The following is a 26405-nucleotide window of genomic DNA, read 5'->3' as shown; positions in this document are numbered from 1 at the left end:
ATAACAAAGTTATAAAATGGTACACAATTAGAAAATTATGAATTTCACAATTTCAGATAAAATAAAAAAATAACATTACTATACATTTCAACCTTTGAACTAATTCATTAACACAAGAATAATTTACCTTAAAACATTGGGAAAAAGTTCCTAATGATCTTTTGGAATCGCTCCCCATGTAGGCCAAGGCTGACCAAATTGTTGCCTAATGGACAAAGTGACAGTCTTTGCCGCAACCTTAGATGGATGAAACCTAAATATAAAAAATAATTAATCAAAATAGTAAAAGATCATATGATCTATCATATATAATGATAATTATATAAATTTTGTAATACTTACGCTCCATTGGTTAGCGTAACCGTAGGGCGATCATTAAGGGGGGGGGGGTCTTCCATCACCAAATTTGTAGCATCTTCATCCGTAGGCATGTTGGCTACAAATGGGGATGGGGAAGGTGTGGATGTAAGTACCGAGGATGGTCCACGTGCTTCCACCAATGATGGAAATGGTGTGAATGCAAGTATCGGGGACAGTCCACGTGCATTAACATCAGATGGAGATTGTCTAGCTTCAGTCGGAGGTGGAGATGGTGTAGGTGCAACATCAGGAGGCCTAACTGGCATAGACACAGAAGATGGGGATGTGGTAGATGATAGTAGACTACCTCGACGCAGTAATAGTCTAACCACATATCATCTTTTCTTCGCAGTTGTCCTTTTCCCACTGGAGTGATGTGACGGGGGTCGGGGAGGGTCAGCACCACCTGATGACATATCTATATATACAAAAATAATATAATAACATAAACACTCAAACAGAATATTGGGGTAAATGAAAATTAGATAACTAACAAACTTTCATATCACAACAAAAATAAAATACACCAACAAAGTTTTGAAGTATTAGAAGAAAACAAACATGTCACTAATAACAAATATTATAACTGACTAACAAACATCAATGTCTAATCCTCTTCAGAATTATAAACTTCAAAGTCATCTTCTAATTCTCCTTCATTGTCTTCTGATTCCCCTTCATTTGTCAACAAATTAGGAATGTCTACTTCTTCAACACCACCTCTTAAATCTTGCAATCCAGAAATACTTTCAACTTCAATGACTTTGTTGACATGTGACATTTCCTCAACTTGGTAAGGCACATCATCTTGTACATGATTTGATTCTATGTAACCCCTTTGCTTTGTTTTAATCAACACACCAACCACGCTTGTCCCTTCTTGTTGTTGGATATGGCATATAATACACTTGCCTTACACTATGTGCACTAATGAATGGGTCAAACAAATTATAACTTCTATCCATTCGAATTTCTACCGTGCCATATTTAGGATCAACTCTTGTTCCTCTACTCGTTGGATCAAACCAATGACGATAAAATAATACTACTCGCTTAGGATAGCTCGTAGTATTATACTCTAACTCATATATATGTTGAATGACCCCATAAAAATCATATGTGTCTTCTTCTATAAGGCCTTTTACGTGAACCCCACTATTTATTGTTTGCTTCCCAGAAGTCCATGCTTGGGTATGGAATTTGTACCCATTGACAAAGTATGTGTGTCATTCTTTAACGTAACTCATCGAACCATACGGTAAATCCTTTAAATGTTGGTTTCTCACATTTGTGGCCACTAAATAAAATCTATCTTTTGAGTCAGTTTGCTATGTTATTGATAGGTTTTGATAAGTATTCAACACATCTTCTAAGTTTTTGTTTGGTTTACAAGAATATTTTTGTTTCATCCTTTCAGAACCACTTGCTCTTGCTATATTTATCAAACATCACTAGGACATAGCTTAGCCTGGCAAAAAAGTTGAATACAATTGCTCAGATTTTGTGATTTTGTCTGTTCACGAGCAAATGCAATTTTGTTTATGGAGAAATCCTTACACACGTAAGGGGAATAAATAGCCATCGAGAAGTAGAAAGAGAGGAGAAATAAGCTATTAATATTATTGCTAATGTCACTGATATTATAAAGCTAAGTGAGATAAAAACAAATAAAGAATATTAATGAAGTATTTGTGTTGTTTGGGCGGATTTCCAAAAACCAGTCCAGGACCTTAATTCAATTGGCCACCAAAAAAATTTCAAATGGAAAACAAAATAATGAATAGTTGGAGAGAAAATAAGGTGTTACTTATTGACACATTCAGAGGTAGACACAAGGTAAGTGGGTCTAATATTATCCAACAATGATGCAGACAAAGAAAATGAGGTAAATGACCAAAGTAGAACAAGAATGTAGTCATTCTATAGTTATACTCAATCAGTAGACACAATGTGACCAACAAACATCATATAAAACAGACATCAATTACAGTATAATGAAAAAAACAAAACCCATAGCACAGAAGATGATGAGAACCACCAACAATTGGGTCTGGATTTTCTTCAAACATCATACGAGCATTTTCAATTTGTCAACTTTAAAATACAACTTTATAATCCCTACTTCATAAATCTTCATATCAACATAATGAACTTGTCATTCTTGTTTTCCTTGTGGAGGATTATCATTTTTAATTGAAGAATTGAAGGTTTCTTTCACTCAAAAAAGCAATAATCACATATTGTGAGAGGCGAATGCAACACGCGAATGAGCCAAACAGAATGCGAGAGCGGACACACGAATGATACCTGTGAGAGGTGAATTGACACAGAACGTCGGAACGACACCGTTAGAGGTCGTGAAGGTGACTTTTCCTCGACACAGACGAGTGTCACTGCAATAGAGGGAAAACCAACAACAATTACGGTCAGGGGGAGAAGAATGCGAAATTGAAATTACAAACCAAATACGAAAATCAACAATGAAATGCTTCTTAGTTGGTCTTCATGAAAGGCACAAATGGGGGACGAGCGGGAGAAGAAAGCAAAAAAATGAAACACTGAAACAGCTAGGGTTCTCGTGCTTTGTTATCAAATTTTTAGTTTCTGACGGATCTCTATTCCATCGGAATAATCCTTCGAAAATATTAATTTTTTGACGAAAAAATTGACCGTCAATAAGATCTATCGATTTTCTAAACATTTCCAACGGAAATTTTTCCTTCAGTAAATTTCGTGGTAAAATAAAAATTTTTGAAGGAATATTTTCCATGGGAAATATTCTGTCAGAAATAATGATTTTTCTTGGAGTGGCGGAAAATAGAATCAAAATATACCTCCAGTCATTGTCATGAAAGAGTTGTTTTGTTTGGGTTCTTCCAAGCTTTCACTTTCTCTGTAGATGGTGTATCAGACGAAAATGAAAGATATGAGCTCAAGGACCAAACACATGCGTAATATTAACACAAGTCATATTAGATTCATAACATACTAATGAGATTGATTTACCTTTCTTTTCAAGTCATTTTTGAAATCTAAGGCAATTCTTCTTCATGTGTCCCTTCTTTTTACAAAAGAAACACTTTGTCACCTTCTTAATATCAGTTTGAGGTGGTATTCTACCATTCCCCTTCTTATTAGCTTGATACTTAGTAGCTTTGTCCTTCCCACAAGCAGTTGCCAGCAATGCACTCTCACTCATCTCCATTACAAGCTTTTTTTCTTCTTGAACACACAAGATCATTAATTCATTAATAGACCATTTGTCCTTATGTGTGTTGTAGAAAATCTTAAACGACCCCTATTCCAATGGAAAGGTGTTTAGAATGAAGTGCATCAGGAAGGACTCTGACATATCAACCTCCAGTTTCTTAAGTTGAGTTGAAATATTTCACATTTTCATTTTTACTCACACACATCTTTCACACTAGTGAGCCAGAGAAAGGAGAACTTCATGATAAGGGTACTTACTAAAGCCTTAACTGAGTGATGAACTGATCATCAATAGCCTTAAGCAAGTCTCAGACCTTTTTATGCTAGTCGACAGAACCACATATCCTAGCCGAGATTTTGGTCTTAATGAACATCACACTGAGCCAGTTGGATCACTCTCACTGCTCATATAGCGCAACAACAGTTGGGCTACTTTCATTAGTGATTGCAAGTGATTTGTCTTTCCTTATAGCATAATCTATATCCATCCACCCTAATTGTAGAAGAATTTTCTCCTTCCATATCTTATAGTTATCTCCTTTGAGTTGAGGAACATCACATTGAATATAAAAAACATCAACAATTTGAGAAGCTGCAAAAATCCAAAGGCTTACGTCAAAATTTGAGGCATATTAATCTTATTTGTAAGTTTTACAATGTAAACATACTAGAAACTTGAATCTTATGACATAAAAATTGTTTGTGGGTTAAATTTTTAATCCAATAAGATACAATTAGACTTTATGATAGAATAATCAAATTACATATTCAAGTTCAAGCTTTACGGGTCCAACATGAAAATAATTCGATTTTCTATTGCAAATATTTACTTTATGATAAAACAACCAAATTATAAATCACCTCATGATCCCTGTGGGTAAACCATGAAAAATAATATGATATTTTATCTAAATTAACCATACAAATATAATAAAAATTCCTATGGGATAAAATTCAATATATAAAGTACAATTAATCATAATATTATGCTTAATTCCTTATATGATCTTTAAACAACTCAATATATAATTTTAATCAAATTATAGATGTTGTGGCTAATCCATAGTTAATCAAAATTATAAAGATCACTTAGACATAAAATTTAATCATGTGAAAATAAATTATTTAAAGCACGTCAAGATCAAGATATAATACAATGATGAATAAAATTCTCATATACAATTGCATAATTGAAATATAATATTATGCATTTGATTATATATATATATATATATATATATATATATATATATATATATATATATATATGCTCAAAATAAACATTTCTAGAATGTATTCATGCATAAAACAAATCAAAACTGCACAAATTACAAAAGTAAACAGAATCGTATAAGCATATAAGATACGGGAAATGAATAAATAGGAAAGAACCTTAAACGGCCCAATGACTCACATGACATCCCTTAAACTAAAGGTCACTAGTTCTAGACCCAGACAGTGCCGACATGGTCTGTTTACCCTTCTTTTTTTAAGCGAATAGAAAATAATTGTTCATCGTCTTCAACCTCTAGAAGGTCAATCAACCCACATACAGACCCGATCGATTTTCACTCATTTAGGTACCGTTTTACACGATTCAAAACCCAAAAAATAAAGAAATCAATTAAAATAAAGATTATTTCTAATCTTATTTGTAACAAACAAGGCTCTAAACACCAACAATACTGAAAATCAAAAATGAACATGGCAGAGGTAACTGAGACTCTGATACCAACTGAAAGACTAAAATAACAAACCTGTGATATTACAAACAACAAAACTAAACATAAGTCAATAAGAAATGTAGAAAACAAAATCAAAATATACCTTCAATCATTGTCATGAAAGAGCTACTTTGTTTTAGTTCTTTCAAACTCTCACTCTCTTTGTAGATGGTATATCAAACGAAATGAAAGATATGGGTTCAGGGATCAAACACATGTGCTATATATAGATATTATACCATCATGAATGCATTTAGTAGTCATTATCACCCATTGATGTCATTGAATATTTGATCTTTCAACTCCAAAACTGAAGAAGCACTTTAGTCAAAGATGACTTTCCAAGTCTAAAACATACATACCACTAATAAGGAATTAATCGCAACTTATAATAATAAAAACTTATTACATAGGATTCTCGAGATTTCATCATGGAAATGGGGAGGCATGAGTTCTCCTTTTTTTCCTAGTAGCTTCTGTTTATAAAGTCTTCTGCTCCTCTCCTGGTCCCGATTTACACAATCTAGATAATTTGCTCAACACATTTTGGAAGTCTATATGTCCCCACTGGCGTACTATGTTTGATTGAGGATGGGCAAATTTACTCTCTCATTTTAATAAATTCACATTATTTTTTTAAAATTATATTTTGCACTCTTAATTTTATGTATTTCAACTCTTTGACATATTTTTCATATGATGATAAATAAATATACATACTTATTTTAATAAAGTCTTACATATTTATCTTAAAATTTTATATTTTACACCTTTTTATATGTTTGAACCCCTTTCTCATTTTTATGCATTAAAATTATTTTCAAAATAACTTTTCCTCACTCACCTCGGGTCTTAATTAGATCCATCATCACTTCATCTCCCTCAAATTCTGGTTTTTTCCTGGAAGGCTGCTCCTTGGACGTTTGCCAACCCGTGATGCATTGATGCGGGGGGGGATCGTGGATTCAGGTGGTGAAACGATCTCTCATTTATTTTTAAGTTGTAAATTTTCTATCAATTATGTAATGCAATTTATAAGTGGTTGGGTGTTTGCTATGGTGCAGCATTATGATCTTCAGCAACATTACGTGCAGCCTGGATTTCTATTTGGTGGAAGAAAAATGGTACATGACGAGCAGTATCCCTATCACCCATTGAACACCTTGAGAGCAAAAAAAAATATAGACTTAATAGGATTTATAATGTGATGAGAAAAAAGAAATAAAAAATATTGATAGTGTTTAAATTAACAGAATGCATTTGGCTAAGAAAAAGGTCATTTTTCAAAATCAGGCTGCTCATTTCTCTTCAGTTCTGTTGCATATTTAGGGAATCTCGTGGACATGGATTAGATATAAGAATCCTTTTGCTAGTGGTGTTGCTTTTGCCAATTGGTGTAATAGTCCATATCCTATGGACTGCAGATGGTCTGTTAGGACTTTTTTGGCTTTCCTTATCTTTGTCGTGCAATCTGTTTTGAGTCACACATTGTGGCCTTTTATTTATAATAATTCATGGTTTTGCCTTTAAAAAAAGAGATATATGCATGATTGTTAAATAAAATAAATCTTGTGTATTCAAATATATTACAAATTATTACGATTGCCATTCATTTACATACTCGAGATATATATAGTTTAATTTCGTTAAAGTTGATCAACACATGTATGAGAGCAGATTTCATCCTGCATTACGTAACCAATGATTACTAAGAACTAGGGTAAGTTGGTGGGATACTTTTACTTTCTCTTTCAACATATCGTTCACAAATAAAACAAACGAAATGGTGAAAGCTGAAATCAGAAATTGAGTCCACATTTCTGTACATAAAATAGACGGTGCTAAATGTTAAAATGAAAATTTAAAACATTATCACAAACATCACGATTGTCGATTTCCATCAATTCGTACATATATTAGTTTATGCTGTGTAACTTGTAATAAGAAGTTAATATGGATCACTTCCAGGAGGTCATTTTTTTCTTTTTAAACATCAAAACTTTTGCAAGTTAATTTTTTTTTTTTACAAATGTTAACAAGTGTCCTAAGAATACTAATTAAGGACTATTTAAGAATATAAAAAAATTATTAGAAGACTACAAATTACGTTTCCCAAATTTTTTCTTTTTGTGTTTTTCTATGATTTACACATTGTTTTCTTTTAATTCCTTAATCAAGGTTAGTTTAGGGTTAGTTTTGTACGTGGAGCCCTGCTGAAAATGGAGTAATACAAAATATTGAAAGGAAATACAAATATTATTTAAACCAAAAATAGAGAATTAGTTCTATTCTTGGAATAATACATACAAATCAATTTACAACGGCAATGCTGAGAAGATTATTGAGGCAAATGAACTGCATATATTCTAATACAATGCACAAGAGTACGATAGGATTTCTACAGAAACCCCGTTGATGTTTTAGAACAAACGTAGCTATATTGGAAATAGAATGGGATAACGTTCTAAGTACAATAATTTTATAGGACACGGCCAAATCATCTTATGGAGTTGAAATTGTAGGAATTGTATTGTGAATTGGAAAATGTAGAAGACCGTGCTTTATCAGATTTGGGTGAAGTTTAGGAATAGGTTTTCTGAAGAAAGTCTCTGGCTTAAAAAATGACTTTGGCTTAAGGGATAGGTTTAACAATTGGAAATGGTTTAGGTATGGGTTTAAAAACTGGAATAGGAATAGGTTTAACAATAGGAACAGGCTTTGGTATAGGCTTAAAAAAAGGAATTGGTGTTGGTACTGGCTTAAAAATTGGAATTGGCTTATAAATGGGAACTGGTTTCGGTACTGGCTTAAAAATGGGAATTGGCTTATAAATGGGAACTGGTTTCGGTATTGGCTTAAAAATGGGAATTGGCTTATAAATGGGAACTGGCTTTGGTATAGGCTTATACACGGGAACTGGCTTTGGAATAGGCTTGTACACTGGTTTTGGAATAGGCTTATACACTGGAACTGGCTTTGGAATAGGCTTATACACTGGAACTGGCTTTGGAATAGGCTTATACACTGGCTTCGGAATAGGCTTGTACACTGGCTTTGGAATAGGCTTATACACTGGAACTGGAACTGGCTTTGGTATAGGCTTGTACACTGGAACTGGCTTTGGAATAGGCTTATACACTGGCTTCGGAATAGGCTTGTACACTGGCTTTGGAATAGGCTTATACACTGGAACTGGAACTGGCTTTGGTATAGGCTTGTACACTGGAACTGGCTTTGGAATAGGCTTATACACTGGCTTTGGAATAGGCTTGTACACTGGAACTGGAACTGGCTTTGGTATAGGTTTATACACTGGAAATGGCTTTGGTACAGGTTTATATACTGGAATTGGAATATGTTTCTTGAATATTGGTTTATGATGAAAAAATCCGAATTTTGCTTCTTCATCATGCCCATTTAGGTTTGTCTTTGGCAGCTCTTCATTCCCTAATAAGAAATGCAAAAGAACATAATATGAACACACATATTATTTATAAAATAATAAATTTAAATTTCATATAGATGGATGGAATTACAGAGTATAGAAACTTTTTATTATTTGGTAAGTATATGAATAAAAACTAGCATGAATAGAATTTTTTGTGCATTTTATGTGTATATTTAAATTTAAGTAAAATTTATATAAAAAATAAAGTAAATAGAATATTAGATATTTTATTGTTAATAATAAAATTCTATTTTATTGGATTGGAATAAAATTTAAATTAAAAGACTCTTAAAATTAAAGAGGGAATTTTAGAAATAAATTAAAGTTATATATGTTTTAAGTTTCTCTCATATGTGAGTCTTTTTTTTTTAGTCCTTCAAATTTAAAGTTATTTATTTTAGTTCTAAAATTCGCAAAATATTTTTTTATCCTTCTACAAGGTGTGAGTCATACAGGAAATAAGATATTCATAATTTTTTAATTTTTTACCATTGTGATTTGATTTTCTTTTATATTTTAAAGTATGATGTGCTGGTGATATGAAATTAGAAAAATCAAGTCAATAAACAAATTAAAGTAATTTCTAAAGTGATTCATGGATTTTTAATTTTTTTACTGACTTAATTATAACAATTTTTAACCACTAGAAATGTACTTTAAAATGTAAAGTACGTAAAATATCAAATTTTAGCTGTCAAAAATTATCACAAATTATAAATTTTTTATTCCATGTTTGACTCGTACCATGTAAAAGAATTAAAAATAATATTTTTTAAATTTCAATAATTAAAAAAATAACTTTAAATTTGGAAGTCTACAAAGAAAATAATTCAACTTTAAAGGATTAAAAATATATTTAACTTAATAAATTATTTAAATTAAGAAAAATCATTGGTATTAATATAGTAAGTCAAAATCCAAATTTTAAAATTTAAATTTAATTTATGATTAATTAATATTACGATAATTTTAAAATTTAATTAGTTTATCATTTAATAATAATGTTTCAATAATGTTACGAAATACTTGTTAAGAAATCAAGTATGCAGAAACCAACTTGATTCTAATTATAGCCAGTTGCAGATGAGTGGCCACTATTTCTATGGAAGCCAGATATAATTAACACACCAATTTTTTGCTATAAATCATATACTAGAGAAAGAGATAAAAATTAGAGAGAAGGAAGTATCATATATAAGTTAGAAAATGTTACATGAACACCTTACCACCGATTGAACACAGAGATAAAGATAAATAGATAAATTTTAAGATGTGATAAGATGAGAGATTAACAAATAAAAGGTATTGATGAAGTGTTTAAAATAATAAAATTATTGTATATCATTACTCATATATATAATGGTAGAGAGAAAGTAGATATGTGTAAATTATTATAAAAATTACATATGAACAACATTTATCGATGGTCAAATGCATGTTGGTGCAAACATAAATGATTGAATTGAACGTTCATCACAATAATATCAGTCAAAGACTATAACTATCTAGTCACTAACAAAAAAAAAAAGACTATGTATGTCCAGGAAGTATTTACAATGCATGTGAAGTATATAAAACTAACTAACTCATTATATAATAATTTACAATTAAATAAGAATATTAAATTATTTATGTATATCACATTTTCTCTCAATAAATTTATGTCTTAATGTAAAACATTTCATTTTAGAGATAAAGTAAGTAATTTTAATTATTAATATGAGAATAACAATGTTATATATACTTACTTTATATTTTTTTATATGGAAACAATATAAAATTATTTTACATTGTTATATTTAATAGTTTAAAATATAAATGCATTCAATGGTTCAATTTCAATAGTTACCATATAAAAAAAATAGAAGGACCAGTAAAAGAGTATAGTAGAAGAATTTAAAATTACTCATATATCAATATTGCACAACAAATCATAAATTTTGTTAAAATATTAACTATTAACTTTCTTATCATTACTGGTCAACTTTAGAGGAGTGAAAATTAAGCATAAACCATGCACAAACCTGAAACTTGAGTTGTTGCTGCAGCAGTAGAAGTAGCATAACAGAAGGTGATAACAAGCAACAAGGGAACCCCAAAGCGCAAAAGTGCGCTTTGCAGAGATGAAGGCTTTCTCATTGAGAAAACAGCTAGGCCACACCAATGAAAGCTGAAAAGGGAAAATGTCTGAAAGCTTGAGTTAATCTTGCCCCATACTTGCATTATTTATAATACCTAGCTTCGGTTGAACTGTGCATTAAATGATTATTATTATTATTATTATTATTATTATTATTATTATTATTATTATTATTATTATTATTATTATTATTATTATTATTATTATTATTATAAACAAGTGCATTACGTGATTGTCCTTCATTAATTTTTGTGAATATGCTATACTATGAGATTTTAGATATAGTTAGGGAGCATTATGGGTAGTTGGGAATGTGTTCAGAGATAAGTAGCGTTTAACACCGATTTTGTAGCTGAGGATGCATGCGTGTGTTCTAATAAATGAGCCTGCCAAGTTAGGTTTCTTTTTCCATTTTGGGGTGTTATAGGAATATTGCATAGAACTAGGGAAGGTTCACACACTTTAAAGTGGCATGCCAAATATCATTAATTTAATTTATTAATTAAGCTTGATTATGTAAAGATTCTAAAATGAAAGGTGAACTACATCGATAAATGTCTTTTCTTGGCAATGAAATGGAGGACAATATATATACATGACTGATAAATATCATTTCTTTGCAATTAATGAATTAATGGAATTGGACACAGAACTACTTGAAATAATAATAATATGGTGCATATATGTACAAGAGTAAGTGTTGAAAAACTTATTTCACTTAATAATTTATTTCACTAAAAGGGAAATGATAAAAGGTACGAAATATATTGCACAGATTGGTACAAATAGCACATATTAGAATTTTATTTTAAAAAAAAAACTTTTCTCTGCTCAGTTCACTTCCTGAATAAGTATTTTGTATCCTTTTTTCCGCTAAATTTGTTTTTTCGTGTTAAGATTGTTCATGCTATTTATTATTACTGTTAATAAAAATAAACACTGAATTAGGTGATAATTAAAGATAAGAACATTCATAAATATATGATCTTTAACTAATATTTATATTCGTATTTTAAAAATTAAACTACATATAATGTCAATTACCAATAAAAGGTACATATAATATTGATGAAGTATTAACAAATTTGTAAGTTAATTATTTAGTGAAATAAGTTTAACACTTAAACTTAAACTATGTAGATCCACACACATAAATATAGAGGCATGTTTAATAAGGATGTGAGAGTTAATTAAGAAGAGTACTTAATGACGAAATCATATACGAACGATCAAGCTAGATTATTTTATATAAATTTAATTTTGCTCATTCATTTTAATCTTAGGACTAAATGCATGTATATTTGGATCTGTGTTTAATTTCACACAATGGATCTGCTTCTAGCCAGATGCTTCTACCTTTTCTTTTTCTTTCTTAGTGTCTGCATTTATGTATTTGAGGTGAAAAAAAAAACGTGAGTTGGGAACATGTACCCAAACGCAGTACATAAACTTTACTCCTTTCATGCTTTTGCCGTCAGGTGATTCCTTTATTATATACATTCCGATGAAGCCAATCACACACCCCTCTGCAACCCCTTCACTTCTAGCAGTAAAAAAATCTATAAAGATATATAATAATTATATCTATTCACCTATAAATATACATAATGTTGTTCTTTACATTGATAAACTGTTAGTTTGTTACACGGGTGTGATTGGTACGAAACCTATGTTCCGGGTTGAATCTGTTCATGCAAAAGTTGTTAGGGCAAATTGCCATAAAATTCATATAACCATAAATGAAGTCAAAAAGAGGAGTGTGGTATATATTAAAAGTCCGTACCTAAAAAAAGTAAGTAGAGGTATAGGAACAAGTTGAGAAGCATGTGCCATTGTGAGAATGCCAGCCTGTGGGAAAGCTGGGAAGAAAATGACATGTGATCTGTCTCACTCCAATCACTTGAGTTGTGATTCAACAAAGAAACTGTATGGGAGGTGCACTTCTTATCCTATAATAACTACTCTTTATATATGTATATATATATATATATATATATATATATATATATATATATATATATATATATATATATATTATTTCAGGAAAAAAAAAAAAAGACTATAGAAACAATTTTGTTTTAATAACATACCGTAAGAGCTTCGACTCTCCCCCAGATGAGGCATGAATATCTCTAAAAATATTAATTATTTGAACTGATTATAAAATTAATCTTTAATTCAAGACTTAATCACATTTAAAGGTTCTCATCTTTACGCATGGCTTGGAGCTTAGTCATCAACACTCAACACTAAGTGACAATTAATTCTAAATAGTAGCTTTTCAACAAATCTGATCCCATCAGTTATCAGATATATAATTCATAAAAAGAGGAAGTGTCTAACCATTCTTTGTTTTCGTTTTACACTGATTCTGGTTAATTTGTTCCCATATGGAGGGAGTGTTGCAGTAGTATACTTGTATGGGGAACTATACTTTGTAATATTGCTGGCTTCTTTTAGGTAAAAGTTTTAATGATTTACCAATTTGAAGCATTGGTTTTAGTATTTAATGCACTCACTGGAATTCTCGTTATTATAATGGGTGTTACAATAGGTAAATTTGAGGTTGTCGGTATAGGAAGATTATAGTAAACTTTTCCTTCAATAAACTATATAGGATTAATGCTGACACTTTTCTTTACAATAGGTAAATTTGAGGTTGTCGTTATAGGAAGATTATAGTAAACTTTTCCTTCAATAAACTATATAGGATTAATGCTGACACTTTTCTTTGTTTTAATACTCTCTATGATTGATAAAAATTTATTAAAAATTATCTTTTTTAATAAGTTTCACAGCTAAATTAGAAGTGAAAATCATGTGAAACCAACCAAAATTAGTTATTTCCAATACATTTTAATCAATAAAAAAAAATATAAAAAAAGAGTGTAAAAAGACATTATAAACGGTCAAGCCGTAGATAATTAACGGAGGCGTTAAATTCCTAATAATTTATAGCAGATTTAACTTACCATAAATTATGATATATTATTATTATTATTATTATTATATGAATAAATATATGATTATAGATATATAAGATTCTACATTTTTTTTTCTTCCTAAAAGTGTTTTTTGCTTCTTTTGACAATTCGCTAATAGTTACTAGAACAATATTTATTCTTTAAACTCCTTACTTATTTCCTAATTAATTTTATTTAAAATCAAAATCCTGCTCTTTGGATTTTTCAAATTAAAATTTTTAAATACTAATATTGTTAATATATCAATTTTTATATAATATTAATAAATAATCTACTATCGATTAAATAATCTTTGTAAAATATGGTTTTTCCTATTTTACCTATATTTTAAAATATTATTCTTATATTTGAATTGAAAGTTTGTCCTATTCCCCTTCATGCACAACCTTTTCTTACGCACAATTTCACCGACACTCACTTAGAGCATCTCGATCGCACATGTTTCTCTATAAGAATTTAACATTGGACACAATTCGTCAATTCCTATGAAGCACCAAGTGCTTATTTAAGCACTCGCTGCTTCACAATGTTTGTGGGTCAGTGTGTGTACTTTTAATTATTTTTATTATTATTATTATTATTACTATTATTATTATTATTAACAAGTCGTTGGAATAAATCATTGAGTTTTTATGGGACAATAGAATGGTGATCTTGGAGATCTCAGTGGATTATAGTTCCACTCTGAAGTCACCAGTGAGAATTGTTGCCATGACTGAGCCAATAACCTTAACAAGTTATTCTAGTTCTTATAAGATTCTATTGACCATTGTAAGAGCATCTCCATATCAGCATTTGTTTTTTATAACTTAAGCAACTCTTTCCTTAAACTTATCAATTTGAAATTTTTTTATTAAATGAATCCCACAAATAACCTCACAATGCTAACTTCGTTAGTATTTGATACATCTTCTGATCTTACTTGGGTCTCTTTGATTCTCTTCTTACTCAACAAATAGTTTTTCATCCAAAATCTTTTAATTTTTGAAAATTATTTATAAAACAAGCGTCTTAAAAACTAAGAAAATAGAAACAGTTGGGAGATGTTTTATCATTCTCGTCTTTTTTATAAGTATTATATTCAAGTGCTCAAAGAACAGTTATAAAACTGAATTGGGATCAGGAGATAGGTAATTTTAAATATGCTTGGGAAACAAACAAATTTTAGAAAACATAAAACACATAAAACTATTTCAAAAAAAGCTATTAAACAAACAAAGCCTAAGTTTTTTTTTCTTCTTGTAAAAGTATTATTTGTTTCTATTGACACAATTTGCAAATAGAGACTTGGAACAATTTTTATGCTTTAAACTTATATCTAAACAATGGCTGACAAATGTTAGGAGTAATGATTCTGGCAGAAAGGTTAGATAGCATTTGAATCAAAGGAAGAAAGCATTTTATGGGTTTGCAAGAAGTCCAAGTACTTTGTACGGATGCCAGAAAAAACTATAGAAGTTATAAAACTTTTAATGTCAAGTCATTGACTAATGGTTCATTGCAGAATAAAAAATTTAGGAAATATAAAATTTAAGGGAAACAAAAGAGCTATAGATATCATCAACATACTATTATGCATGTGTAAAATAATATTATAATTGCAACCAAGATACAAATTCTGTGTTTCACATCATAAATCCCTTGTTATTTACTATACACCAAGACATCAAGCTACAATTAATCTACACAAAGTCAATGCAGAATAACAAATAAATGGTTTTGGTTTCAATCTTGAATTCTGATTCTTTTGAAATAAAAAGGAGCAACATATATATTACAGAGTCTAGACCATCAAATGCAGATTACAAGCAATCCTAGAATACCATGAGCTGTGCTTGTTGGTTATAATGTATCACTCTCCATCTGGACCTTTCCCTAGCAAAGTCATCAAAAAATCTTTGTAGTACCCTGAAGTATCCCCAATAACATCATCATCAAGACTAGACTTGTACACGTTAGCATATTCAAATCTGACGTTCAACAGATCAATTTCGGCTCGAGTTACAATAGCTCTGTTGAGGGAATCTTCATCGGTTCCAAACCCAACTATAGAATCTCTTACAACCTGTTAGGCGGATAAAAGCCAAGAAAAATGAGATTGGACTCAATTGCTGCATTTGAGTATTTTCATGATAAATTTTACAGTTATATTATATAGTCTTGGTGCAGCTTGAAAGAAATAAGAGCAAACACCTATTTTGACTTTCCACAGATTAAGTGTTTACATAAAATTGGTCTTCAAAAACAGTCAAATTAATGTCAAAATTTGATATTGGAGAACTATTTTGAAGGACCAAAAACAATGACATTGTATATATCTAAAGGAACAAAAATAGATGTTTACTTGAGGATATGGAAATATTATATACTACCCCAGAAAGAATAGCGAAAAGAAAAATTAAGAGAAACTATACAGTCGTGTTGCTGTGCAATACAAAATATCTTATTTGACCATTTTTCCATAGAAAAAAGTTCCTTTAAGATGGTAGAGAAAAATAAATTGTTAATATGTGCTATGCATAACATATACAACTATAGATTTACAGTGCATAAAAAGGAAACTCAAACTGATATCATTCATTTTGCCAGCACTACAGGTAAATAAAATGCCCAAGAATTTTAGAAGTCACTAATTGTCTATGCGGCAAGTATTGTTCAGATTACTGATAAAGTTGACCTTGGCTTTGAAAATTAAACACTAACAACGGAAAGTGGCTGAACATTTAAAGATACACAGTTTCTTTTAGTTGACATATTTCTGTAAAAGCAGATTTTAAATTAATCTTGAGAATGTACTTGATCAGTAGATTCTAATGAATTGACACCTTAGTATGATAAGGCATTACCATTTAAGTTTTCTACGTAATAGTGTATTGATTTAGTAAGTCAGCTTCAGTAGAAGAAAATTAATCACCTTTGCAAAATGTTTCTCGGGGCAGTCTATACACCATATCACCGTATGTAAGAGAGATTCCAAATCACCATTACCACATTTTTTTATGTCCTGTCAAGAAAATCATCCAAACTTCTTATGGATACATAAAATAATCATGTGTGGATATCTAATCCACTATAAATGTAAATTTTTAAACTATTAATGAACAGGATACTGTCGCATCATTGTAGTAACTAAAGCATTTTACTTTTAGGTTAAAAAACTTAGCTGTTTTTAAACAAGTGACCAGATATAAATCAGCAGCAATGTAAAATTTAACAATGTTAGCTGATTAAAATTACAATCTTATATAAGAACCTAAAATTTTGAAGCAAAACCTGTTCCAATGTATTCCCATAGAGGTTATTGTAGCATGCAAAAGTTTCCCGGAGCTGGAAAAGATTCCTGGTGCTAAGTATCCAAATAATATGATCATTGTCTAATTGCTTGCTGTTGATAGCTTCATGTAGTTTTGATGCCTCTTCCTTGGCTACCTCCAAATTTACAGCCACTTTATCATACCTGAATGAGCTTACTAGGCTCACTAAAAGCTGCACAAGATTACGCCTATCAAACTTTCAGAGAAAATGATAGAACAGATTGGAAATTAAATGTTACAGTGAATCATGAATGCAACAGTATATTCTGACTTTAATAGCTGCTTTAAAGAATCAATGAATCTTAAGGGATGTGATTCTGATTATGACACTAACAATTCAAGCCTTAATTTTCTGGTTTGAAGCATGGTCAGCCCGCAAAGAAAACTATCCGTTTACCTGTGCTTGAGTTTACTGAATGAATGATGCCAACTTTATAGAAATTACAATTTGAAACTTCATTCATATATTTTCTTCTTCCTCATTCCCATTGTCAGTTATATTTTTTTCTTTGTATCCTCATTCTTCACATCATAAAATGCATGAAAAAGAAACATCCTTAATAATAAATTGACCGAGTTCTTTTGTAATATGTTTTTCACTCTTGTTTTATTCCGTGTTACTACTAAGCATTTCCCATTTCGCATACTCGGCTACTTAAAATGATAGTAGTAAGAAATTTGGAACCTATCATGCACATTTACCTAACAAATAGCTACTTCGTACATGATGTTTCTGTTCTGAATGTCTAAGAAATTTTCATTTTCTTACCTTTCTGAGGGCTGGAGCAACAGAGGCTATGATGTCCTCCTCAAGTGAGCAATCAAAGAGAGAGCAGTAAGCCTGCCTCACAGCCACCAAATGGTTAGGAGTTGATGCACATGCTATTTCAACCAGAACCTGAAGGTGTTTAATCCCCTTCTTAGCCTTCAATGCATCCTTTGCTAGTCTCGCATGCCTTTCTGGAGGATCGTAGGTCCAGAGAATTACAGCATTCTGTCATGCATCATAAGTTTAAGTCACAGAACTTAGTAGATCATATGATTACTTCAAGAAAAAATGGCATGCTTTGGAGACTGAAAGTTCTACAATCCAATGAACTTCAACCATGGACAAAAGGAATAATGAGCCAAAAGACTAACAATTGTAGGTACAAACATCAATATTCAATATATTAAATAGTTGAAAGATTAAACAATACATTTCGTTGAGCTATGTAACTGTCACCTTAATGACCGATAAAGAAGCATCTAAATCACAGGCTTATCACATTAATCTGCACTGACGTGCAAGGTATTGCTCTGTAATACTTTATAGCTTGGTTGGGTCACGTCTTGTGCTCTACACTAAGTTTTTCTTTCAATGAAATTCATTTGGCTATTCAAAAAAGAAAAAAAAAAAAAACAAAACCTAGAATTAAGAAGGAAATATAAATATTTGATAAAATATTAGATTCTCAGAATATACAATCCATTTTATCTTTCATTTTCTCTCTTCTTCAGAACCTCTCTTCTTTTTGAAAAATTGAGTATAAGCAGACAAATATAGCTTATGTGACCTTAAGCTCCCCTATTGGAGAAAAATTTGAAACGGTGTAAAAGAATTCAGGCAAGCAAGAAAACCTACAAAGTAAAAAATTCAATCCAGTCTTCCATGAACATTTAAAATAAAAAATAAAAATCCAGCCAAAAATCCATTTTGTAAGTTTACCCCCTTAATGTTTTTGCTTAATGCAACAAAGCACATGATTGGTCAATGCTGGTTGGCAATGGCAACTTACATAAGCAAAATTGACCAATTTGCATTGTCCCAAGGAAAACTACACATCAAAATTATCATAACCACTAAAAAGGGACATCACATTATTTCAGTTGAATTCTATCAAATATGTCAATAAAACACAATGATGAAGAACTATTTTCTTAAAAGCAAAAGGTAATAAAAACCCAACCAAGTGAAGCAACCATGACATACTCTAAAATCACCAGACAATTCAGAATGAAGACGATCGACAAGCGATTCATTGTAAAGCTGCTGATAAGTTTCTCCAATTTTCTTCCTTTGTTGAGCATTCCTGTGTCCCAATACCAATATCACCGCTTTCTCATCTGTCCCAAATCCTACATCAAGTTTCCCAAAATCATAATCATCACCACCAACCATTTAATGCCAAAAAATAACTCATACACAAATTACCATAAGGACTAAATAACAAGCAAAAGCATTGGCAATGCCTCAAATGCCCCATTATCCAAACTCCTACCAATACTAAGAAAGCATAAAACTTTGTTATAAAATCAAACATTACATTCCATTGGAACGATATAACCAAGAATTTCATAGAATTGCAGACATAATAATGTTTGTGGAAACCCCATTACCCCCAAAAAACAAAACTACAAAATTTCAGTTTTTTTAACACAATTCTTGCAGCCTAAATTCATTGATAACTCAAATCACAACAGAATTCAGTTTTTCAATTTTCTTCAGCATTAACAAATGTTCTTATGGTGAGAGAGAGAGAGAGAGAAAGAGAGAGAGAGAGAGAGAGAGAGAGAGAGAGACCTTGGAAAGCCTTTCTGAGTCGTTCACTGTCTTGTGTGGGAGAAGGAACAACCTCTGGCAGTTTCAATGAAGCCATTTTCCCTGAGACAGTCTAGGTGAGTTTTTCAGTGACAACAAATCTCAAGGTAATAGAAACAGTTTACACGTGTTTTGAATGTGTCAGTTGTTGTTCCCTCCTCAAAGCATCATCCAACAATTTCGCTAAAATTAAGATTTTGATGATCTTTTCTGATTTACCGTTTTTGCCCCTACGTTTGCTTGGTTTCAAATTGAGAAATTCCAATTGAAGTCCTTTGTGTTTATGAAACTTTTGTTGTGCATCTTCATTCTATTGAATTGCATGGAAACGCACCACAATTTTCACATATTTATTTTTTGGATTAGTGGAAGTTTTCCAATTTTTATTTCTCGAAACTGCTCAATTTATTTTAATTATGGCATATGTTACTTTTGTTTTGTCAATTTAAAAAAAAACTAAATAATAAGATTTTTATTTATAAATATCAAATGAATTTATTTTTTTCGTTTAACGTTACTTTTCTTAAACATTGAGAAAATTTTTATTAAATATTTAGAAAATTATCAATGAGTGCTTCAAAAAAATTTATTTTGATAATTGAGTAATTTAAAAATTCTGTAAAACACTTAATAGTACAAAAAATTCAAAATTCATTTCTTTTTATGTTTAATTCCTTCCATTACTTTGAATAATTATTGATGGTTTTAACTTCTAGCCATGACAGCAGTTTACTGTAGTGTGTATTGAAGTGTTTCAATCTTCTGTTTTTTTTTTAATCAGTAATTGAAGGGTTTTTTTTATTATTATTTCACATTCATAAAAAATCATATGTACCTACCTACCGTCGACCAAAACTTGTGGAACAAATTGCTCGGGGTACACAAAAGTCTAAACCATGCCAACACACAATGATGGATAATAGTAAAATATAATAACAACAAAAAATAACAAATCATTAAATTCAGTACATATCGTATTAGAAATAAAAGAGTATATTCATCTTTTAAAATATACCTTGTATTTCACTTATTAATAATCATTTTAATTTACATCAACATATAGTTTATATAATATTCAAATTTATAGAAAATTAAGTTTCATATTAATTTATTGGTTTACTTGAAGGAATTAAAATAAAATTAATTTTACGTTTTTAAAAATCAAACCTTGAATACATTTTATATATAATTGATTTTATATATATATATATATATATATATATATATATATATAACTTATTATTCTTTCTTCTTTTTTTACTTTTCAGCTGGTTTCACTTAACAGAGTTTTGTTTTGATACTCCTCTTCTATAGTTTGAGCTATAAAGCTTTTATTTATTAAATTTGACAATAAATTTTAACCATCTAGTTACTAAAAAAATATTTGACATATAAATAAAATGTCAATTCACTGCATGAAAAATAGGAATTATGTACAATGGTTGCAAGTTTCACTCAATGAGGCACTGAAATTCCTATTTATTAAGTTGCTTATTAGTTTCCTAAAAAAAGTTGTTTATTATTTCCACCGACATAAATACTGAAACATAACAGATATTATATATATATATATATATATATATATATATATATAGTGTGTGTGTGTGTGTGGGGATGCGAGCAAAATAATAGAAATTTTGGAAAAGAATCTCAGTTGCGTTACATATTTTTTTAATACTGTTGTTTAACACTTTTTGTTTATAATTAGGTGAATTATATATGAATTTTATTTTTTAAAAAAATGGAAGGACCTTCGCAATTGCAGATGACCAACTTTATGCTAGCTCACAATTTTGGCGTTGCTTTTTGGTTCTGCAATTATTTTAACTCTTGTACGAATTCATACTTAATTATTTTTGTAACTAACTAAAACATTCAATGAAAATTCATATGCACACGCTATCGCGTGCGCATCAATGTTGCACGTTCAATTACTTGTAGAATAAAATATGAGATTCAGTTTAATCGTGACAATGTGGCATGAATAATTTATAATGTAGACTTTTTGACAAAGTTTATCCTCCCACATAATTATAAGGTACACGAGTCTCATGTTGAACACGCAGTACTCCCAACAATAAACATATGTTACATTACAATATCATCTGTGCGTATGAATCGGTCGTTTTCTTCATTTTTGAAAAAAAAAAAAAAAACAACTTTCTGAAATAGAGGGTTCAATTTTTATTTTTTTTTATGCTGAGGAAAAGAAAAAAGAGAACAAAAGAAACTAAGACCTTAGGAACAACACCCTAAGGCATCAGGTAACAACTTGGACTGCACAGAAATAGGATAAGTTTCATGAATAATCGACTCATGAATTCCTTGAGCACCATCTTTGGTCAAAGATTCAGAAACTTAGTTCCCCTCCCTTAATGTATACTTGAACTGAAGAGCCCAATCTTGTTGCCATAACAAAATAATCTTGGAGACTATTGGGCAACAAGGGTTAGTAATATCTACGCCCTTGATGAAAGTAAGAGCAAGAAGGGAATCTGATTCATAAGTCAAGTTTTGGATTCCTTCAAGTTAGGAAATGCTCAAATTGTGATAGATAGCTTGAAGTTCACTAAGAGTATGAGAAGTGTTGTATGTTGGTTCATTAACAACCATTAATTAGTCTCTCTTAGACTTCATCAACTTAGTTATTTTTTTCTGTTATTTTGTTATAACAGTTAACAGTTAGGTAGTTTTAAATTGGTTAAGTTAGCTAGGCTTGGGATAGTGCTTTTATTTCTTTTTCTGTATAGTCTAGATCAGTAGACATATTGTACCTAGAGGAGAAATCTGTAGAGTTTAAATAAAAGTGGTTGTTGTGAGGAGATTTAGAGTTGATTTTTTACTCTAGTCAAATCACATTTCTGTGAAGTTCTTTTGTTCATCCATTTTCTACATTTTTGCTTATTCTTGTTCAAACAAGAAACTCATATGTTACAATGAGTAAATCTGGTCTTGGCACAACAAACTGATGCGGTGAGCGTGGATGATTTTGGGCTCCATTCAAGAAATGGGCTCGGCCAAGTATGAGGTTGAAAAATTCACAGGGCAAAATGATTTTAGGCTATGGCGATTGAAGATGAGAGCCCTTCTTGTTCAGCAGGGCCTAGTGAAAGCACTTGATGGAGAAGTCAAACTCAAAAAGATGATGGTTGATGGGGATAAGAAAGCACTAGTGCAAAAGGCACACAGTGCAATTATTCTCAGTCTCGGAGACAAGATGTTGAGGCAAGTCTCTAAGGAAACCACTGTTGTTGGGGTTTGGTCAAAGCTTGAAGGTTTGTACATGACCAAATCTTTAGTTAATCGTCTTTACCTAAAACAGTCTTTGTATTCGTTTAAAATGCATGAAGCTAGATCAGTAGAAGAACAATTGGATTTGTTTAATAAACTGATTCTAGACCTTGAAAATATCGATGTCACCATTGATGATGAGGATCAAGCCTTGCTATTGCTATGCTTTTTGCCTAAAAGTTACTCTCATTTCAAAGAGACTTTACTATTTGGAAGAGACTCTGTTTCTCTTGATGAAGTGCAAGTTGCTCTGAATTCAAAGGAATTGAATGAAAGAAAGGAAAAGAAGTCCTCCACAAGTGGTGAAGGGCTGACAGCAAGAGGCAAGACCTTCAAGAAAGATAGTAAATCTGATAAGAAGAAGCAAAAGCCAAAAAATCAGAAGAATGGTGAAGGAAATGCCTTCAAAATTAGATGTTATCACTGTAAAAAGGAAGGCTATACAAGGAAAGTTTGTCCTAAAAGGTAGAAAAATGGTGACAGTAACAATAGGAAGAAGGACTCAAGAAATGCTACAATTGTTCAAGATGATGACTATGAATCTGCAGAGGCACTGGTGGTGTCTGAAAAGAATCCAGAAACTAAATGGATAATGGATTTAGGGTGTTCATGGCATATGACACCAAACAAATCATGGTTTGAACAATTTTCTGATCAAGCATATGGGTTAGTACTCCTTGGAGATAACAAGCCTTGCAAAATTGAAGGAATTGAGTCTATAAGGTTCAAGTTTCATGATGGGGCTGAGAGAATTCTCACAGAGGTCAAATATGTACCTGAGTTGAAGAGAAATTTAATCTCTCTTGGTGAATTTGATAAAAAAAAAAAAAGGTATTTGTTCAAGGGTGAAAAAGGAATACTAAATGTAGTTAAAGACTCCATGATTGTCATGGGGGGAATTATGGAGAATGACCTCTATTTTGTGGATGGTGAAGTTGTAATTGACTCTGTAGCCACTACAACAGGAAGAGTTTTATCAAAAATTGAGTTATGGCACATGAGGTTGGGCCATGTAAGTGAGAAGGGGTTGATTGAATTGGCAAAACAGGAGTTGTTATGTGGGGACAGAATGGAGAAATTGAAGTTCTATGAACATTGTGTATATGGCAAAGCTTGCAGAGCCAAATTCAATGTTGGACAATAGAGAACAAAAGGTACCCTTAATTATGTTCATGCTTATCTTTGGGGTCTAACCAAGACCCCCTCTCATTCTGGAGCAAGGTATTTCTTGAGCATTGTGGATAACTACTCAAGGAAGTTGTGGATCTACATTCAGAAAACAAAAGATGAGGCTTTTGATAACTTCAAAAGCTGGAAGACACTTGTGGAAAACCAAACAGACAGAAAGATCAAGAGGTTTTGTACTGATAATGGTCTTGAGTTCTGCTCTGAACCTTTCAATGATTTCTGCAAAGAGAATGACATTACAAGGAACAGGACAATTACGGGCACCCCTCAACAAAATAGTTTAGCTGAAAGATTCAACAAGACCATTTTGGAGAGAGTGAGATGTATGTTGTTGAGTGCAGGATTACCCAAGATTTTTTGGGCTAAAGCAGCAATGACTGTTGTATATCTCATCAATAAGTGTCCTTCAACAACTCTGAATTTTAAAACCCCTGAGGAGATTTGGTCTGGCCATCCACCAAGTCTAAAATAGCTAAAGGTATTTGGTTGTGTTGCCTATGCTTATATCAGGCAAGACAAATTGGAACCTAGAGTCGTCAAGTGCATCTTTCTAGGATATCTTGAGGCAGTGAAAGGGTATAAGTTGTGGTGTTTGGAGGCTGGTTTTAAGAGATGTTTAGTGAGTCATGATGTTGTCTTCAATGAAGCTGAGATGGCCTACAAGACCAAGCCCAACATGGTTCAGTCCAACACTGATCAGAGTAAGGAAACCGGTTCTAAAAAAAATAAATTTTGAGGTGGAGACTGAGGACAAGAATCTTGAAATACAAGCTGTTAATTGGCCTCTTGATGAAGAGAAATCTAAAGAAAAACAACAAGAAGAGGCTGGCTATATGCTAGCTTGAGATAGAACCAGAAGGGAAATCAAACAACCTAAGAGGTATGGATATGTGGATCTAATGGCATTTGCTTTGGTAGCTGCCAGTGAAGTTTTGGAGGAAGATCCAAAAACTCTTAAAGTTGTCTTAGCTAGTAAGGAGAAAGAAAAATGGCTAAGTGCCATGAATGAAGAGATTAAGTCTCTCCATGACAACCATACATGGGAATTGATTAAAAAACCCTCTGGTTCTAGAGTGGTCAGCTGCTAGTGGATCTTTAAGAAGAAAGAAGGCATCCAAGGAGTTGAACCAGATAGATTTAAAGCTAGACTTGTTGCTCGAGGATTCACTCAAAAGGAGGGAATTGACTTCAATGAAGTTTTCTCTCTTGTAGTGAAACACATGTCAATCAGAATACTTATGGCTATGGTGGCAGAATTTGATCTTGTGTTAGAACAAATGGATGTGAAGACAACATTTTTGTATGGAAAGCTTGATGAGGTGATATTGATGAAACAACCCGAGGGGTTTGAAGTCAGAGGTAAAGAGGATTATGTTTGCAAATTAAACAAATCTCTGTATGGTTTAAAGCAATCCCCCAGGCAATGGAATAAGAGATTTGATGAATTTATGGCTCACATAAAGTTTCATAGAAGTCACTATGATAACTGTGTTTACTTCAAATTTCCTTCTAAAGTTGAGTTTGTGATATTGCTATTATATGTTGATGATATTTTGATAGCAAGTAATAGCAAGAGTGAGGTTGAAAAATTGAAATCTGAGCTGAGTAGGGAATTTGAAATGAAGGACTTGGGAGCAGCCAAAAGGATATTGGGAATAGAAATCAAACGGGACAGAAAAAGGAAATTGTTGTATCTGTCCCAGGAGTTATATCTTAAAAAATTTCTTGAAAGGTTTGGAATGTCAAATTCCAAACCTGTAACTACTCCTATGTCTCAACAGTTTAAGATAAGTACAAGTCAAGCACCTAAGACACATGATGATATAATTTACATGGAAGGTATTCCATATGCTAATGTTGTAGGGTCACTGATGTATGCTATGGTATGTACTCACCCTGACATAGCACATGCAGTGAGCCTAGTAAGTAGGTTCATGGCAAATCCATGCAAAGCACATTGGCAAGCCCTAAAATGGATACTCAGATATATCAGAGGATCACTTGGAAGAGTTTTGGTTTATGGTGGTGCTAGGAATAACAGAAGAATAGGAGGATGATTTTATAGGGAGATTTTCATAAAGATTTGGAAGAGGATGTGACATTACTTTTTTGCTTATATTCAAGTTTGAAAAGAGTAGTTATGAAACATAAATTAGTAAAATAAG

At 31.5% G+C, this 26405-nt stretch overlaps 2 protein-coding genes across 2 annotated transcripts; both read right to left on the bottom strand.

The window, feature by feature from the left end:
- Positions 1 to 7531: 7531 nt before the first annotated feature.
- LOC100797696 (repetitive proline-rich cell wall protein 1) lies at positions 7532 to 10987 on the bottom strand. Its single transcript, XM_006598057.4, is given in 3 exon segments — positions 7532 to 7929; positions 7931 to 8741; positions 10767 to 10987. Coding segments are annotated over 3 exon segments (1143 nt in total). The 5' UTR covers positions 10966 to 10987; the 3' UTR covers positions 7532 to 7796.
- A 4453-nt stretch (positions 10988 to 15440) lies between these two features.
- Positions 15441 to 20135, bottom strand: LOC100797149 (annexin D3). Its single transcript, XM_003546682.5, has 6 exons — positions 19744 to 20135; positions 19153 to 19298; positions 17950 to 18174; positions 17140 to 17352; positions 16781 to 16870; positions 15441 to 15931 (listed from the first exon to the last, which is right to left on the bottom strand). The coding sequence occupies exons 1-6, from the start codon at positions 19817 to 19819 to the stop codon at positions 15719 to 15721; spliced, it is 963 nt and encodes a 320-aa protein (XP_003546730.1). The 5' UTR covers positions 19820 to 20135; the 3' UTR covers positions 15441 to 15718.
- Positions 20136 to 26405: the final 6270 nt, after the last annotated feature.

Source organism: Glycine max, chromosome 15 (genome assembly GCF_000004515.6).
Source record: "Glycine max cultivar Williams 82 chromosome 15, Glycine_max_v4.0, whole genome shotgun sequence".
In the NCBI taxonomy this organism is placed as follows: Eukaryota; Viridiplantae; Streptophyta; class Magnoliopsida; order Fabales; family Fabaceae; genus Glycine; species Glycine max.
This window is presented reverse-complemented; position numbering and strand designations above follow the sequence as displayed.

Excerpts from the sequence above, each read along its gene's own strand:
- LOC100797149 (XM_003546682.5), bottom strand. The coding sequence starts at position 19,819 with ATGGCTTCATTGAAACTGCCAGAGGTTGTTCCTTCTCCCACACAAGAC. Across the intron at positions 16,871-17,139 it reads ATGGGAATACATTGGAACAG|GACATAAAAAAATGTGGTAA; the intron begins GTTTTGCTTCAA and ends TTTTCTTGACAG. Across the intron at positions 15,932-16,780 it reads CCGAGAAACATTTTGCAAAG|GTTGTAAGAGATTCTATAGT; the intron begins GTGATTAATTTT and ends TCCGCCTAACAG.